At 46.5% G+C, this 18,526-nt stretch overlaps 1 protein-coding gene across 3 annotated transcripts in view; it reads left to right on the top strand.

Annotated features, from left to right (window-relative positions):
- The window catches only part of Zfyve26 (zinc finger FYVE-type containing 26), a 62,075-nt gene that overhangs the window by 18,790 nt on the left and 24,759 nt on the right, over positions 1–18,526 (top strand). For 2 of the 3 annotated variants that reach the window (XM_028788820.1, XM_028788836.1), the window contains exons 15-27: positions 918–1,119; positions 2,011–2,274; positions 3,451–3,570; positions 3,671–3,835; positions 4,790–5,008; positions 6,310–6,412; positions 8,160–8,902; positions 10,750–10,946; positions 11,535–11,639; positions 13,041–13,163; positions 13,527–13,703; positions 15,462–15,708; positions 16,380–16,481. In XM_028788820.1, the coding sequence (XP_028644653.1) occupies positions 918–1,119; positions 2,011–2,274; positions 3,451–3,570; positions 3,671–3,835; positions 4,790–5,008; positions 6,310–6,412; positions 8,160–8,902; positions 10,750–10,946; positions 11,535–11,639; positions 13,041–13,163; positions 13,527–13,703; positions 15,462–15,708; positions 16,380–16,481 (2,767 nt within the window). The remainder of the gene's footprint in view (positions 1–917; positions 1,120–2,010; positions 2,275–3,450; positions 3,571–3,670; positions 3,836–4,789; positions 5,009–6,309; positions 6,413–8,159; positions 8,903–10,749; positions 10,947–11,534; positions 11,640–13,040; positions 13,164–13,526; positions 13,704–15,461; positions 15,709–16,379; positions 16,482–18,526) is intronic. The other variant, XM_028788829.1, reaches the window with a different exon arrangement.

The following is an 18,526-nucleotide window of genomic DNA, read 5'->3' as shown; positions in this document are numbered from 1 at the left end:
GTGTGTGTGTGTGTGTGTGTGTGTGTGTGTGTGTGTGTGTGTGTGTGACAGAGGGGGTGGGAGAGAGAGAAGAGAGACAGACAGAAAGAAAGACAGAGGTCAGAGAAGAGGAAGCCTCAACTGAGAAAATGGCTCCATAGGATCAGGCTATAGGTAAGTCTATAGGGAATTTTCTTAATCAGTAGCTGATGAGCTGTGCTTCCCCTGGGCTAGTGATCCTGGGTTCTATAAGAAAGCAAGCTGAGCAAGCCAAAAGGAACAAACCAGTAAGCAGCATCTCTCCATGGCCTCTGTATCAGCTTATATCCCCAGGCTCCTGCCCTGTTTCAGTTCCTGTCCTGACTTCCTTCAGTGATGAACAGTGACATGGAAGTGTAAGTCAGGTAAACCCTTTCCTCCCCAACTTGCTTTGGTCATGGTGTTTTATCATAGCAACTGAAACAGTATCATTAATTAAATTCCTGGTCAGGAAAAATATTTTCTTGTGTATTTTGCATAGGTGCTTCCTCTGAAGTCACTGAAATCCTCTGAAATCATTGATACCATTTGCTTATTGCCTACTGGACCTTTGGTGATTAGTTTATGGACTTTTTTAAGCCACTTTGTATATGGTCTCTTCCTAACATTCGGGGTCAGCCTCATGTAGTGGCACATGCCTTTAATCCCAGCACTTGATAGGCAAAGACAGGTGGATTGAGGCTACCCTGGTCTACAAAGTGAGATCCATGACAACCAGAGCAACACAGAAAAGCCCCATCTCAAAATGAAAAAAAAAAGAAAGAAATCCAGTGCTCTCTAGTCCTGTAAAATGGCCATCTTAGGTCCATAGTCTAATGAGTTGGCCCAGCATCCTATCTCTAGATGCTCCCAGAATCTGTGGACCCACCACTGCTACACTCCTTCCTTTCTCATGACAGGTGGTATTCATGTTCAACCTGAAGTCCTCACCTAGCGCCGGCGAGCTGATGTTTGTAGAGCGATACCAAGAGGTGGTCCAGGAGCTGGCCCGCGTAGAGCATAAGATTGAAAACCAGAATTCAGATGGGGGTAACAACACCATCCGGCGCACTGGCAGTGGTCGCTCAACTCTACAGGCCATTGGCAGTGCCGCAGCAGCAGGTTTGTCTTCCTTGCCAACGTCAAAGTTGGAGGGATAGCTGGGGTGCTAGCTTAAGGGAAGAAACCACCCAGATCATCATGAGAGGTCAACAGAAACGGAAAGCAGGACACCTGGCCTCAAAGCCAGCAATCCTGACACATCCGGAGCACCTTCCCAGCTGCACGAAGCCTCCTGAAGAGGTGTCCCACACACCTGCCACTCAAGCCACCCTGCGTATCCTCACAGCTTACAAAAGAGCAGGAGGGTTGCCCCAGTGCATCTTGTAATCACTCACGGGGGCTTTAGAGGATTGTTAGGAGCAGTTCCCCTCCCTGTAGTTAGTTATTCAGCAGTAAGCGGAATCACGTGACTGTTCCTAGAAAAAAAGATCACTTGTTAACATATGCAGCCTGGGGGCCACAGCCTGGTTCCCCAAAGTGGCAGCATTCCCCAAACTCTACCTTTCTTCTTTCTCAAAGCAGAAGCTTCTTCCACATCTTCAGCTGTCCCACCTGTCCCCAGACTCCATCTATCAGGTTCCCATCCTGTGGTTGGCCTTGACATATGCTTCCAGAAACTTTCCAGTGCCTACTTAAAATACGTACCCAAGTCCTTGTGCCTGTTCAGCAAGTGTTCTTACCCAGTGAGCCATCTCCCCAGCCCCTATTTAAAACATACAGGCACATCGTTTCAATGTTTCAGACAGAAAGGGGCTCTGACAGCAGTAGTGTTGTCTACTGTGCTTTTTGTTAGCAATGCGTTTTAGAGTGTTTCCCATGGATGGCCCTAATGAAAGCCTAGCATGCACAGATCCTGTGCAGAAGAGCCTCAGGCAAACTACTATTCACAATGCAGGCGCTAGCTAGACTCACCCTACCCTTCTGTTTGCTCCAACGCTGCTGCGTATCCAGGGGTGGTATTTTACTCCATCTCTGACGTGACTGACAAGCTCCTTAGCCCCTCCGAAGACCCCATCCCCACGCTCCAGGAGGATTTTTGGATAAATGCTACTCCCATGGAGACCACCACTCCTCTCAGAGAAGTTCTGGAAGACCTCAGTCCCCCTGCCATGGCTGCATTTGACCTAGCTTGCTGCCAGTGCCAGCTCTGGAAGACCTGCAAACAGCTCTTAGAAACAGCCGAGCGGCGACTGAACAGCAGCCTTGAGAGCCGGGGTAAGTGAGCAATATCCACCTCCCTCCATTCCTGTTCGTTCGTTCATTCATTCATTCATTCATTCATTCATTCTCAGTTGTGCCAAAGAACTCATCAAACCTTTAAGAAGCTGTGAGGGGAGGAAAAGAGACGGGAGTAAGCATTAGTCAACGCCCTCATCCTAATGGCATGAGTTCAGATTATCAAGTGTCTCCTCAAAGTCAGAGACAGCAGTCTGCAGTCACTTAGGGAAATTCTTTTCTGATTTATCATTAAATTGAAGGAAGTCAAAGGGCAACTAGATTATAGGGAAGAAGGGATCCACAGCAGAAGAGAGAGGAGGGGAGTACAAGGCATATGACATAAAGATGCCACAAAGAAACCCACCAATTGCTACTTTGTAAAAAGAAAGAAACATACTTCAAGAATGATGGAGACTAGTGAGGTGAGGGTGCAGCATGCTGGAACCCTGGGCTCAATCTGTTAGCCTACAAAAACCAAAGTTCTGAGAAATGAGTACCGTGAGACTGCAGGCCCTCCTGGGTGAAGATGTTGACCGTAGCCTAGAACTGTCATGAATCTGTAAACCAGGATACAGGAAAATGTCCTAGGACATGTACATGGAATTCTTAGAGCAGTGGTTCTCAACCCGTGGGTCACAACCTCTTGAGAGTCGAACAACCCCTTCATAGGGGTCACATACAGCCATCAGACAGCAGATAGTTATGTTACAACTCATGACAGTAGCAAAATTACAATCATGAAGTAACAATGCAAATAATTTTATGATTGAGGGGTGACCACACATGAGGAACTGTATTAAAGGGTGGCAGCATTAGGACGGTTGAGAGCCACTGTCTTAGAACAAGAGTATGGAAAGGTATATGAAGATAGCCTTGGGCAATTAGAACGGCTGAAGAGAATAGGAAGACAAATCCCCAGGAAATATCCCTTTGTCTTTAGTCAGCAAATCCCACAGAAATGCCAGAGATTCTGAATCTGCTGTTGATGGCTGAGGCATCTCACCAAGCTAGTCCTGGAGCCTCAGGCATGGCGTACGCCAGGTCTGCTCATTATCACCCGAAATGACACAATGTGTACCTTGCAATTACTGTTAGAGAAGAGAAGATTATACAGGGAGCTTCAGAACTGAGAATCGGCCTCTGAACAACCATTTCTAACTTTGTCTCCTTCAGGTCGAAGGCTAGACCAGGCTGTCCTGAATCCTGATGGTATGCGAGGTTTTCCATTTGTCCTTCAGCAAATTAGTAAGATTCTCAGTTATCCACTTACACTAACAGGACTAACAAAATCAGGTAAGTTGCTTTACTCCACCCCTTTGCCTTTCCTGGATTGGAACAACGGGTCAGCAGACATTTTTCTTTCCCTCTCTTCCTTTTCACATGCTTTCCATAGAGACTCCAGAAGAAAGAGGAGGAGGCGCTCCGCGGTACAGCATCTCTGAGCTGCTTCGGATGTGCTGGCCCAGCCTCACCGAAGACTGCGTTGCCAGCCACACCAGCCTTTCCCAGCAGCTGGATCACGCTCTCCAGTCACTTCGAGAGGCATTAGCGCTGCCAGGTACAGCTCTGTCTGCACAGGAACAGATAAGCCGAAAAGAGCAGCAGAACAGGGAGACGAGACAGCTGTGGCTGTATGAGCATTTTGGAGCAGAGGCTCTGCCCTCTAGAGCCGGGCTCAGTCAGCCCTTTCTAGGTACATCTGAGAACCGCACTTCTGTCTTCCCCAACTCAGTTGAGAGGACACTTGACACTCTTACTAGCAGGTACATTTTTTTTTTTTACTCCTGCTGGTACAGGGTTGGTTTGGGCCAACCCTCCCCAAACGCTTCACATGCTCTTCATAAAGCCGCTTCGCCCCAGAGACAGCAGGGTCAAAATAGAACTATGTAGTCTGCTTTCACTAGACTTCGGGCTCTCTCTGGCTGAGATCACGTGGTCATATGGCTGAACTGGGATTTTTGTTTGTCTGTTTTGTCTACCTTCTAAGTGTGGTGCTTACATAGTCACGAATGTCCTAAAGACACCCAGTGTACTATGTAGAAAGCTCAGCTTACTCACCGATCACAAGTTGACCCAAAGCTGTGAGGCCAGAGAGATGGCTCAGTGGTTAAGAGCACTTGCTCTTCCAGAGGACCCAAGTTTAATTCCTGGCACCCACACTGAGTGGCTCACAAACACCTGAGCTCTAGCTCCGGTTGGTCTCACATCTTCTGCAGGCACCCAAATTCACATGTACAGGCACATATATAAAAATAAAAAACAGAGCCGCCTGTGGGTAGCCCATGCCTTTAATCCCAGCACTTAGGAGGCAGAAGCAGACAGATCTCTGTGAGTTTGGAATTAGCCTGGTTTACAGAGCCAGCAAGTTCCAGGGTAGCCAGGGTACACAAGAAACCCTGTCTCAAAAACAAACAAATAAATAAATAAATAGGATATTTATTTTTAGAAATTGGTTCAAAGCTAGAAGCATAGAATAAAGCCATATGTCTTTTCCCATCTGGATTCCTTACAGAGCCCAAGAGTACTCCACTCTCTTGCTTAGTGGAACAGGCAGCCCAGAAAGCCCCTGAAGCAGAGGCCCACCCTGTGCATATCCAAAGCCAGCTCCTCCAGAAAACCCTAGGAAAACAGATACCGGCGGGCCCCAGACAGACTGACTATGTGGGAGCCTTCTTCAGCTACTGCAGCAGCCTGGCTGCAGTTCTCCTTCGGAGTCTGAGCTCTGACCCTGGTGAGTAGTGAGAAAGATTTGGAGTCATGACTGGCAGTTATTTAAGAAAAGGAAGAGAAGTGCTTCATTAAGAGGCTCTTTCTAACCCGGGCATTGGTAGCACATGCCTTTAATTCTAACACTCGAGAGGCAGAGGCAGGCGGATCTCTATGAGTTCTAGGCCAGCCTGATCTATAGAGTAAATTCCAGGACAGCCAGGGCTACGCAAAGAAACCGAAAAAAAGAGGTTCTTTCTAGTTACCCAATAACCAAGGATATCAGAATCTCTTATTACTCTATTCTGTACATCTTTCTGCTAAGTAAAAATCAAGCTCATGGAAGTCTTCAATAACATCTCATGGAATTGGTGCCTCAAAAATATCTCTGGCCGGGCGGTGGTGGCGCACGCCTTTAATCCCAGCACTCGGGAGGCAGAGGCAGGCGGATTTCTGAGTTCGAGGCCAGCCTGGTCTACAGAGTGAGTTCCAGGACAGCCCGGGCTATACAGAGAAACCCTGTCTCGAAAAAAACAAAAAAAAACAAAAAAAACAAAAAAAATATCTCTGAAGCCAGGTGTGATGGCACAAGCCTCTAATCCTAAAATGTGGAGGGCAGAGGCAGAAGGATCAGGAGTTCCAGTCCAGTCCAGGCTATATAATAGCCTATAACAAAACAAAAATTCTGTCAGACCTGGAGTCCATTGTGGATTTGATAGCCCAGTAGAAAAATCAGACCTTTACTGAGTCCTAGATTCTTTCTTGAATTGATAGCAAATTCCAGGTGGATGTCTAAAAATCTGAAATCTTAAATTTTCCAGATTCCCAACCTTTTTAACCACCAACCTATTGCCATGAATGGTTTGACAGGTAATGGCTGAAACACAGATGCATGAAAATACTGTATAATCTTATCTTTGGGTTTTGTACATAAGATATCAATGAAACATCATGTTTAGACTTAGATCCTATCCCATGGTACCCCATTATGTACATGAAGACATTCCAGGAGCCAAAACACTTCAGAGCATTTCAGAGACAGATGCTCAAACTGTCACCCTCAATTTCAGTCAGGTTACAGTGAGCATTGTGTGCTGTCTGTAGCTAGACTGGCCACTGAAGCTTGTCTGGGTTGGAAGTCTTTAATACTGTGATGAAGATTAACTTGTGTCCAACGCCATGGTGTGAACACCTGTACCTACTATGAGTCAACTGTTCCTGCTGTCTTCATTGTCGCTCACAGTACGACTAATCGATTCTCTGAAACAGGACCCTGATCAGTTGCACCTAACAAGGCAAACAAAGATTATTTCTTCACTCTCTCAGATAATGTGGAGGTCAAGGTTGGGAATCCCTTTGTTCTTCTGCAGCAGAGCTCTTCCCAGCTGGTGTCACATCTGCTGCTTGAAAGACAAGTTCCCCCAGACAGGTAAGCGTCACCTGTGAAGATTTGTATTCTTTCGTAGCAGGCTCAAACTCATCATTCTTACTTTCTTTCTCTCTTGCTACCACTAGTGTGTGTTCTAAGTAGGAGACTCATGGTGACTCACTGCCAGATAAACAAAACAGAGCTTCCACAGCGATGGTCATGTAGCCTAGAGTAAAATAAGCATTCTCAGACTTGAGACTATTACCTGTAAGGTATAAAAGTTGTTATAACTCCTGTGGAAAAGCAGTTTATCTACTAAGATTACAAATTGTTCACAAATGGCCAGTAAATAGTTTCAAAAGTAGTGAACATCCTTAACCACCAGGGAATGCAAACTAGAGCTACTCTGAGATTCCACCTCACCCCCGTCTGCTATCAGAAAAGCATATGACAACAAGTTCTGGTGAGGATGAGGGAGGCAGGGATCCTTACTCAGTCCTGGTGGGAGAGGAAGCTGGTACAGCCACTGTGGAAACCAGTGTGATGCTTTCTCTAAGATCAAAAAGTAGGACTACTGCATGACCTAGCTACACCACTCCTGCATCCAGGACTCTCTGCAGTGCCACAGAGATACTTACACAGCCATGTATGTTGCTGACTTATTCACAAAAACAGGGAAATGAGGTCAGTTGGGGTGTTTTTTTAGCAGATGAGTGGACAATGAAAATGGCCTACATGTGGACAGTAGAAGCCAGTTCTCTACAAAGAAAGAAGAAATTGCAGAAAAATGGATGAATGTCAAATTATTATATTAAAGGAAGTAACAGACTCAAGAAAGACAAATATTATATATCCTCTCCATATACAGCTCCTAGCTTTTAATTAATATATAGTTTTATGATCATAGGTCATATAACTAGAGAGGGGACAAGATGGGAAGAAGAGGTTTGCTTGGTGGGTATTGTATCAGATACACAGGCTTTGAAAACCAAGAGGACAGCCAGGCAGTGGTGGCGCACGCCTTTAATCCCAGCACTTGGGAAGCAGAGGCAGGTGGATTTCTGAGTTTGAGGCCAGCCTGGTCTACAAAGTGAGTTCCAGGATAACCAGGGCAACACAGAGAAACCCTGTCTTGAAAGAAGGAGGAGGAGAAGGAAGAAGAAGAGGAGGGTGAGGAGGAGAAAAGAAAGGGGACTAACTATTAAAGCTGAAAGAGGTGGGAGCCAGCAGATAGAGAAGGAGCAAAGAGAATTGTCCACAAAAGCAAACTGTAAAAAGACCATAATGACATCTGTTCTTTTGTGTGCTATTTAACATTAAGCAAATTGATGGTCCTTTTAATGTAGCAATCCATTCTGGGGACTTCATCCTGACACTTGGTTGTACATGTATGAAAAGTAGTACGTGTGCAACAGACCAGAAAACCCCATGGTCCACTAAGATGGGATGAATTAAGTTATGTAATACTTTATAGCTATAGAAAAACTGCCTCCCAATAGAGGACTGAGAACAGATCCCTCAGATTATGAAGTGAAAAGGAGCTGTGTAGTGTCTGGTGAGCTGCTTATATTGCCCTTAAAAGAATGGCTAAGAGCCTTAGTCATTCTGCTGTCTCTTTCTGCTGTGCAGTGACACCTACCTATAAGCCAGCACTTGGGAGGTAAAGTCAGCAAGTATGAGGCCAGCCAGGACTGCACAGTAAAACCGAGTCTAAGATAAATGAGTGAATGAATGAAGGAATCTGTAAAAGACTGGGTGATGGTGCCTATGTGTTCAGGCCTCACATGCATTCTGCTTCTCCCTCCAGGTTGGCAACCCTTCTTGCCCAAGAGCATCTCAACCTAAGTGTGCCACAGGTCATTGTCAGCTGCTGCTGTGAGCCCCTTACTCTTTGCCTATCTCGACAAAGCCAGCAGGCCTCATCCCTCCTGACCCACCTGCGCATGCTGGCTCAGGGGCATGCGTCTCACCTTCTGGATGGCCTGCCCCTCTCTGTGCTGAGCCCCCCTAGACCAAGCGAGAACCCCTCAACAGAGAGAAAGTCTCATTCCTCCCCAAAGGATTCACTCCCAGCCTTCACCGCCTCTGCCTTGGCCTTCCTTAAGTCTCGCTCAAAGCTACTGGCCATGGTGGCCTGTCTGAGGGCTTCCCGAGGGACAAAGGTCAGCAAACCCAGCCTGTCATGGAAGGAACTGCGTGGTCGCAGGGAGGCACCTCTGACTGCAGAGAAGGTAGCCCAGGAGTGTGAGCACCTCCTGGAACAGTTTCCTGTGTTTGAGGCTGCCCTCCTAGCTAACTGGGAGCCTCTACAACAAGCCTCTGAGCCAAGACAGAGTCTGGCAGCCTGTCTCTGTGGTCAGGCCAATCTCTCTACCGTACTTCTGGGCCTACATTCTACTCTAGCCCTGGATGTATTAACGGAGGCCTTTGAGGAAGCTTTGGTGGCCAGAGATTGGCCACGAGCCCTTCAGCTCATTGACGTGTATGGGCAAGACTTGGAGGACCTGAGCAGTGTACGGGATTCAGTCCTGACCTGTGCTACTGTGTGCGGTAAGCAAGATGCTCTTCCTCTCTCCCTGACACTAATATCACTTCGCATTCACTGTGGCGTGATCACATGTAATCTTCACAGCAACTCTAGGGAGACACACCATCATAGTCTCGCTTTACAATGGGTGTCTAGAACCAGTAACCAATATTTTCAATCCTGCATATCAGAATTATTGTCAAGTGTATAAACCACAATCTGGGCCTGCCTTCAGAAGCCCAGGATGGAGGTCAATTAAGTGGTAGTGGTAAAAGAGACCTTAGCGACCTTTTTCTGCAGAGTCCTTTTAGACCACATGGTCTTTGCTAAGCCGTTCTGCTAGTGCAGCATGAAGGCAGCCAGAGGCCACAGGCACAGGGACTGGAACGTCCATGTGTTAATAGAACTGCTTATGCAAAATGAACTGTGAGCTGGACCTGGTGATCAATACATACAGCCCAGCACTTGGGAAGCTGAAGAAAGTTTGAGGCCAGCCTTTCTCAAAACAAAACAAGGGATGAGAGAAATGACAAGGCGAGTAAAGGGCTTGCTGCTCAAGCATGAGGCTCTAAGCTTGGATCCACAGCACCACATAAAAGCCATGTGTGGTCCAGCACACATCTGTAACCCCAGCACTTAGAGACAGAGACAAGTAGATCCTAGGGGCTAGCAGGTGAACCAGTCAAGGCAAAACAACGTGTTCCAGGTCAATGAAAAATGCTGTCTCAAAACTAAGGTCTGAGACCAGTGAGGTGGTTCAGCTGGTAAAAGTGCTGGCCACCAAGCACAGTGACCTGATGAGTGTGAACCCCAGAACTGACATAAAAGTAGGAGAGAACCAACTCCCAAGACTGGCCTCTGCCATGGTATGTGTGCAACTGTACTACGCACACATATCACACACTAATAATAAACAAGATTTTTTTAAAACTAAGGTGAAGAGCAATAGAAGACACCCAACACCAACTTCTAATCTCATGACACATACACACACATACACATGAAAAAAGTAAATAGAAGAGATTTTCATGTATAATCAACATAGAAAGCCAATGAGCTGTAGTTCTCCACTGAGAGAGAAAACACCAGATGTGCTGTACAGAGTGGCTTTGTAGGACGGGCAGAGCAGACCTTAGAAAGGAAAATAGCCCCCAAGAAGGTTAAGAAGTCCACTAAAAGAACTGTACGATATCAATTGCTTGGGGTCTATGTTTTTGTGTCTCTAAGATCAGATTGATGAATGGGTATCGGAAAAAGAGAGTTCTACTTAGTGACAGGATATTTAGGGAATGAAACTTCTTTCTGTGCAATAACTTATATATGGGATGCAGAGTGGAAATTGCAAGGGCACTAGATGGGCAACAGAACAAAACACTAGAAATGTCCCTCCCTTCTTTCCTTCCTTCCTTCCTTCCTTCCTTCCTTCCTTCCTTCCTTCTCCTCCCTTTATCCTTTCTCCTTCTCTCCCTTCAGAAGGTACCATGACTGACCGGCTTGTGCAAAGGGACACTAGGAGTAGAGATTTTCTATCTGTCATGTGATGGTTCCAGGTATGAACTTAGTTCTAGTCACGTGGACTGGAAGGACCTTCCCAGTTCCTATGTCGTAAGATAGAACAAAACCCTCTTTTTTTTTTTTTTTTTTTTAGTTTTTTCGAGACAAGGTTTCTCTGTGTAGCCCTGGCTGTCCTGGAACTCACTCTGTAGACCAGGCTGGCCTCAAACTCAGAAATCCACCTGCCTCTGTCTCCCAAGTGCTGGAATTAAAGGCATGTGCCACCACTGCCTGGCTAAACAAAACCCTCTTACATTGGGCCTTTAAGCTCCTTCAGGTCAGGCTTGCTGCCCTCGAACATTGTTTTGTCTTACAGACAAGGAAGGTTGGCAGTACCTGTTTCCTGTGAAGGACGCATCCCTGAGAAGTCAGCTGGCTCTACGGTTTGTGGACAGGTGGCCCCTGGAGTCCTGCCTGGAGATCCTGGCCTACTGTGTTTCAGACATGGCTGTCCAAGAAGAACTGAAATCTGAGCTGCAGAGGAAGCTGATGGAGCTGCGGGTCTATCAGAAGGTAAAGGCTGTGGCACTGGAGTAGAAGAAAGTGGAAGATTCTTGTGGGATCTGTGTCGTATCCAAGCTGACGAGGCTCAGGGAGACAGACCCAGGAGGTCAGCTGCATAACCAGTGTACAATACATGTGAACCTTCCCCTGTGGCCTAGAACAGAGCCTGGAGCTCTCCAGGCTAGGTACACATGGTAAGGGGGAAGGTCTTTCTGTGCCCCTCGAGCAGTTCTCACACTAACATGCTGTGGGATGGATGATCCACAGAACAATCAGGCTGGAAGAATTTCTTGGGTAGTTTTGAGATGGAGAAACTAGGGACAGGTGACCCCAGGAAGTCTGACTGTCCTCACCAGTGAGAACTTCCTGTCCTGACTGCTGGTCAGACTTCCCCCCAATTTTACTCCTGGAGAGGCTTATTGTCTCTAGACAACCTTTGCTCATTTGCTTTCTCCCACCCCCCTTCTTTCCTCGAAAGTTCACACAGCTTGATGCTGGGCAGAGCTCAAGGGTCAGCCCTTCCATGGACATACCGATGACTTGTTCATGGACAGAGCATCTGTCAGCTGGTTTATGGATCTGCCCGTCTTTCCTCAGATCCTAGGTTTACAGGATCCCCCAGTGTGGTGTGACTGGCAGACCCTGAGGAACTGCTGTGCTGAAGACCCATCAACTGTCATGGACATGATGCTGGAATCGCAGGTACCATTTTCCCAAGCTGTAGCTCCTTACCTGGTCATGTGGCTAGAGCCCTCTCAGGTATCAGGGTCCTGATATTGGTTATATTTTGGTCCTGATGGTTATATTTTGTAACTACAATATAATCTTTGTTTCTTTTAATTGTGAGATTTGCCAACACATAGAGAGATAGAGAAGATAGTACTGTCACGGAGGTATTCCTCTGTGAGATGTCCCACACTGCGTGCAGAATGTTCCTGCACGTGGAATTGCTGTCTATCATGTCTATCATCTTTTCTAGGATGAAATCAAATCTCTCAGCAAATCAGATGGCAGCTTTATTCTCAGTGCTCCATATCATTGCCTACTATTTATGTTGTCCTCCTCCTCCTCCTCCTCCTCTTCTTCTTCCTCTTTCTCTTCTTCTTCCTCCTCCTCTTCCTCCTCCTCTTCCTCCTCTTCTTCTTCCTCTTTCTCTTCTTCTTCCTCCTCCTCTTCCTCCTCCTCCTCCTCCTTCTTTTGCCACTAGGGTGGTATCTTATTGATCCAAGTTGCATGTCCATGATTGTCCATGAATATGAATCACTTTTCTGAGTTGATTGTCCATTTTGGCACTAATAGCAATGTATCTGCCTTTTAAGAAGCTGAAAACTCAAAGGTTACAATTGTAGGTGCTTATTTAAGCAACATTTACTAAGTGTTGCTGGGCACTGTGCTAGATGGTGGTAAGACAGCGATAACTGAGCTTAGTCCTTACTCTTGAGTGGCTCACATTCTAGGAGGAAAGGCAGTATAAGATGCGTCCCAAGGCCATGCAACATGAACGGTCGAGTGACGGAATTTAGCCCAGAGCCAGGCAGGGCACCTGACCACCATCACCTGGAAAGCAAAGAATCGTGGTGAAGAAGGTAGGCTCAGGCAGAGGCATAGAGAGGCGTCCCAGACAGCAGCACACTGGGATAGTTTGGCAATGTTGAAAAACAGAACATTATGATGCACACCTTTAATCCCTTCACTCAAGAGGCAGATACAGGTGATCTATGCAATTCGGGGCCAGCTTGGTCTACATAGAAAGTTCCAGAACAGCCAGGGCTTACATAGAGAGACCCTGTCTCAAAAAAAAAAAAAAAAAAAAAAACAACAACAAAAGAATGCTAAGGAAAAAAACACACAAAGTTTATATTACCGTAAATTTTTTAAAGATTTCTTTTTTATGTGCACTGGTGTTTTGCCTGCGTCTACCTCTGTGTAAGTGTGCCAGATCCTCTGGAGCTGGAGTTACAGGTGTAAGCTACGATATGGGTGCTGGGAATGGAACCCAAGTCCTCTGGAAGAGCAGCCAGTGCTCTTAACCACTGAGCATCTCCCCAGCCCCAAGAGCTAGCAATTTAAAGGAACTGATTGAAGGTGTGTGTTTCCTTCCAGGAGTATGAACTGTGTGAGGAGTGGGGCCGTCTCTACCCCATTCCAAGAGAACATTTGGTCAGTCTGCATCACAAGCATCTTCTCCACCTGCTAGAAAGAAGAGAGCATGAGAAGGCTCTTCAAGTAAGCTCTGCTTCTTTACACTTCTCATCCAGGGAGGGGCAAGGTTACTCAACTCAGGTGACTCGTTTCCTACTGAATCCCATGCAAAGTATTTGTCATTGCAGACCTGCCCCTTCTGTGCTTCAGGGGCGACTTACATTCATTTTGAGCTACGTACCTAGGCCTGCCTTAGTTGCCACATGGAGCATTTGAGTCCTCTCAAAGGCAGGCTCATTAGTAAAGTATGGGTGTGCGGGGGCAACAAGTGAGTCAAGAAACATAATTAGCCCCAAATGAAGGAACCTAAATATTACCTTCTCTCACCATGAAAGGCCATCTTGAGAGTTCTGTAGGTCTCACCTCCTTCTCTATCCTCTGGTACAGCTCCTGCAACGAATCCCTGATCCCACCATGTGCCTTGAAGTCACAGAGCGGTCCCTTGACCAGCACCCCAGCTTAGCCACTTCACACTTCTTGGCCAACTACCTCACCTCTCACTTCTACGGAGAACTGACCACTGACCGACACCGTGAGATCCAGGCACTGTACATGGGATCTAAGGTGAGGAGGAAAGAGGTCTGAGGAAACGATGCTTGACAGAGACGTCTGGCCTTACTTCCACCTCAGAATCTGCCCTTTCGTAGGCCCTCATGCCAGGTACCTGCTCGCTTTGGCCTGTGCCCTATAAAACCGCCGTAACCTGGCAGTTCACCTCGTCCTAATTGAGTATCCTAGGACTTGTCATAGTCTTTCCGTCCTCTCCCTGAAGAGAGGTTTGACCAGTCCTCTCAAGCTGTCCTTGGGCTTTCTATGGTACCTGCTATATATATATCATTGTTTCTCAGGACGGACCATGTATTAGGATCACTGGCTGTTTCAAAAATATTAGTAGTCACAAGACTAGTTGAAAATGGTCATGGGATAAGGACTAGTTCTTTTCCAAAAAGATTTGGATGTAAGGATTTTAAACTACTATTTGAGGGGCTGGAGAGTTGGCCTAATGGTTAAGATTAAGAGCATTGGCTGCTCTTCCAGAGGACCTGGGGTCAGTTCCCAACACCTACATGAGGCTGCTCACAATAACCCGTAACTCCAGTTCCATCGGATGCCCTCTTATGGCCTCCACAGGCATGGCATGCATGTATAGACAAGCAGGCGCACACACGCACACACGCACACACGCATACACGCACACACAAATATGAACGCGCATAAATTTTAAAACATCTGTGTGGTAAATAGTCCATACTCGTGGAAGAGGTTTATTTGTCTCAGTAGTTATATGAGAAAATAGGTGAGATACACCAATGAAAAAACAACAAATAATAGTAAGTAATCCAGCAGGATTTGGAGACAAGACCCTCTGGCTCTTTTCTAATTGTTCTGATGTTTCATGTACACTGCTCCCAAAATAAAACAAAGTGCCAGGAGAGCCAGAGACACAGCCTTACCCTGAAGAGATTCCTTTTCCTTCTTTCATTTTGTTTTTGGTTGGTTGGTTGGTTGGTTGGTTGGTTGGTTGGTTGGTTGGTTTTGTGGGGAGTTTTTTGATTTGTTAGGTTTTAGCTATCTGTTTATTTTTGGAAGCCCGGGCTGGCTTCAAACTCACTTCATAAGTGAGACTGTTCCAAATCCTTCTGCCTCCACTTTCCGCATGCTGGGCTGTCAGGCGTAGCCCACCATGCTGAGCTCTTCTTTTTGAGTGACATCACTGAATTAACTGGGGGTGGGAAGGGGTAGGAAGCAGAACAGGACCAGTGCTTAGTGATCCTGACCTCTAAAGGGCATTTAGATCCATCTTTTTATGACGAGGACACTGGAGCTACCAGGGTCAGACAGCCTGCCAGCATCGCCTTGTGTTGTCCATTCTAACCAAAACTTCACATAGAATGAGAGCATCTGGGGTTAGGCAAAGCTCAACCATGCCTGGCGGGTCCAGGCCAGGGTATCCTCTGGTTGCTGCCTGTAGCCCAGAGCTAGCCCTCAGCCTATTCTGAAAACCAAGTTGTATTGAAACGGGCCACATCCATTCATAAACTCACTTATGTATTTGTCTATGTCTTCCTTCATGCTACATGGATTTTAAGTCCTAAACTCTAAAATATTTACTCTCTTGCCTCTTACAGAAAAAGATTAGCAACCTCTTGTCTATATAAAGGCCCTTAGGACACTTCTCATTTGCCACCCAGAGGACTTAACCTTGCTTCCCAAATGCAATAGTGCTTTAACCCTTTCACTTTAACCCTGTCACTTCCCTGCAAGAATAGCGGAGTCTCCTGAAGTTTATGTACTATTTCCTTTGCACTACCCCATAAACAGGTTCTTCTGACTCTGCCTGAACAGCACCGGGCCAGCTATGCCCATTTGTCCTCCAGTCCTCTGCTCATGCTAGAGCAGCTGCTGATGAACATGAAGGTGGATTGGGCCACCACGGCCGTGCAAACTCTGCACCAACTGCTGGCTGGAGAAGACATCGGCTTCACCCTGGAGGAGGTTGACTCATTGCTCTCCAGATACGCAGGGAAAGCCCTGGACCTCCCGTACCCACTGAGAGAGAAACGATCAGGTGACTGACAGCATGCTAGACAGCAGTTGTGCACGGAAGAGGAAATGCCATGCTGCTCTTGGGTTCCATCTCCTCCCCATACTAACTGAAGGGATCCTCGGGAGATACAGCTGTTTGTTATTTAGGCAAGATCTGGCTCTTAGGAGACGGGGCAAATGCTACATGTCTGATAGCACAAAGGTGTGGGAAGCCAGACGACCTGAGCTTGACAGTGGATTCCTAAGTGCCATCGTTTTTATGGGGGACACATTTCATTTCCAGGATCATGTCAGACATCAGTTGTATGTTAGCTGATTCAACTTCTTCTAGAATGAAAAAGAAAAACCAGTTTAGATGCTTCTGTCCAGCTCCCTGTCCTCCAGGGGCCTCCAGGGGCAGATTGAAGTGTCTTCTGCTTCTGTCTGGGCATTTTTAGATTTATTTTGAGAAATCTACTCCACTGTCTCATGTGCCTTAAATATGACTTATTTTTGTTGTTTGTTTGTTTGTTTGTTTGTTTGTTTTGAGGAAAAGACATACATCTTGGGCATATAAGCTTTTTTTTTTTTTACCATTGTTTTATATCTAATATAATCATGTTGCAACAATCAACAAAACCAGCAGATGTCCGTGCTCAGCATCTGAGATGCTCGTGGCAGACCAGTGTTTTGCCAGCTCTCTCTCTCTTTCAGCAGATTCCGTGATTCACCTCCAGGAGCCTGTCTATCAAGCTTCAGACTCAGAGACCCTGTCTAGGTCATCGTCAGCCGAGTTCTCTGCGGCTACCGCTCCTGGTGAGAGCTGCTTGTTCTGACTTTCTCGTTCTCTCACTCACTCTTCGTTTCCACTTAAGAAACTCTGCTTTTTCATAATTTACTCCAGTGTCTTACTTCCCAGTAGAGTCATCACACAGCTGACTCTCAATATCTATGACAGTGTGCCTTCATAAACGTCCCTGCAAGCGCCGCGTCAGTGAACCCTGAGCTGTTGCTCCCAGAGGAGGAAACTACATGCATATGGGCGTGTATACACACACACACACACACACACACACACACACTCACTCCTTATGTACTTTATCTTATTAAAATCTGACAAAGTAACTCATCCTAGTAGATTCTGTGGGGTTTTTTTCTTACAAAGAAAAAAGAGGCCCAGAAGTGACTTACCTCACTAACAGTTACCCAAGGTGGAATTCTGAGTCTGTCCATTGGTGTAGAACCAGAGTCCTTGCCCAGCCCTAACCTGCTCTCTACGATTTCCATACCCTTGTCACCACCACGTGAGAGCTGAGACAGGGAGAAAGAATGTCACCTTAATCAACCTCTACTGAGAACCTGAATGTTGGGTGACTCAAAATGTCTCCAGTCCAGACATGCCATATGTAGCTGTAAAAGCAGGAGGAATGTGGATTTTGAGTCTCTTAGTTGGCTTCTCTGATGCTGTGATAAAATGGAAGGAAAGGGTTTGTTTTATTGAACACTTGCAGGTAGCAGATCATCGCTGAGAGACATTAGGGCAAGAATTGAAGCAGAGAAATGCTGCTTACCAGCTTGTTCAGCCTCCCTCCCTCCTTCCCTCCTTCCCTCCTTCCTTCCTTCCTTCCTTCCTTTCTTCCTTTCTGTTTTGTGTTTTGTTGTTGTTCTTGTTTGTGGGTTTTTTGACCCACGTTTTCTTTGTGTAGCCCTGGCTGTCCTGGACCTAGCTCTGTAGATCAAGCTGTCCTCAAATTTACAGAGACCTGCCTGCTTCTGCCTCCTGAGTGCTGGGATTAAAAGAGTGCACCATTGTCACCCAGGTCATCAGCTTGCTTTCATATACTACCCAGGACCACCTGCCCATGGGTGGTACAGTGGACTGGACACACACACACGTCAATTATTAATCAAAAAAAGGCCTTACAGACATGACCACATGCAGTCTGATGGAGACTGTCCTTCAATTGAGCGTCCCTCTTCCCATGTGATTCTAATTTATGCCAAATTGACAAAAACTAGCAGGACGAGAGTATTGATTCTGAAGTGGCATGTTTAGTGACTAGACAACACTGTAAATACGGGATCTGTTAATGATGAGGGTTAACTGTATTTAACCCTCATGAAAATTCTATTGCCCACACAAGGAACAAGCTCCCTGGAGGCCTCAATCGTGCTTTGGTCACCTTTCTTCAGCTCCCTTCTCTTCCAGTCTCCAAGGCCATGCCCAACAAGCCATATTCAGGAAAGGCTCAGCAGTTGTTTAGCCAAATAGTCAGGAGAGCAGAGCTCTGGGTGCCGCTAAGAATCACTGTGCTTTCAGTTTTGTTCAGTTCATTTTTCCTGCTGGTAGTGAAATTGCTCTTCCAGACAATAGGAAATCTCCTTAGATACCATAAAGCAAAGAACATGGCATTTCCTGGCCAAGCTTCACAACAACCTGCAGACCTGAAGGGAGGACCCAGACTTTGGGTGTCTAAGCAGCTTTTGGGGTCGTGTGTGTGTGTGTGTGTGTGTGTGTGTGTGTGTGCGTGCGTGTGTGTGTGCTTATTTCATCTGTGTGCCCATCCTCTAATGGGTTGTTTCCAAACAAATCCCAGATATACATTATTTCACTTGTAAATATGTCTTACTGTTAGCATTCTGTCTAAACTCCACCCCACAGTTACCTGGCAATAGCCAGGTATGCTCCTCCCCTCAGTTACCTGGCAACAGCCAGGTAGGCTTGGCCCACTATAAAAGGGGCTGCTTGTCCCCTCCTCTCTCTCTTGCTCTCTTGATCTCTTGCCTTCTTGTTCCCTCTCTGTCCACTCACCCCCTTCCCCATTCCCTTCTCCCTCTCTCCACGTGCTCATGGCTGGCCT

This window comes from Grammomys surdaster, unplaced genomic scaffold (genome assembly GCF_004785775.1).
Source record: "Grammomys surdaster isolate TR1022 unplaced genomic scaffold, NIH_TR_1.0 127, whole genome shotgun sequence".
NCBI classification, from domain to species: Eukaryota; Metazoa; Chordata; class Mammalia; order Rodentia; family Muridae; genus Grammomys; species Grammomys surdaster.
Note: the sequence above shows the minus strand (reverse complement) of the source record. Positions and strands in the feature narration are given on the sequence as shown.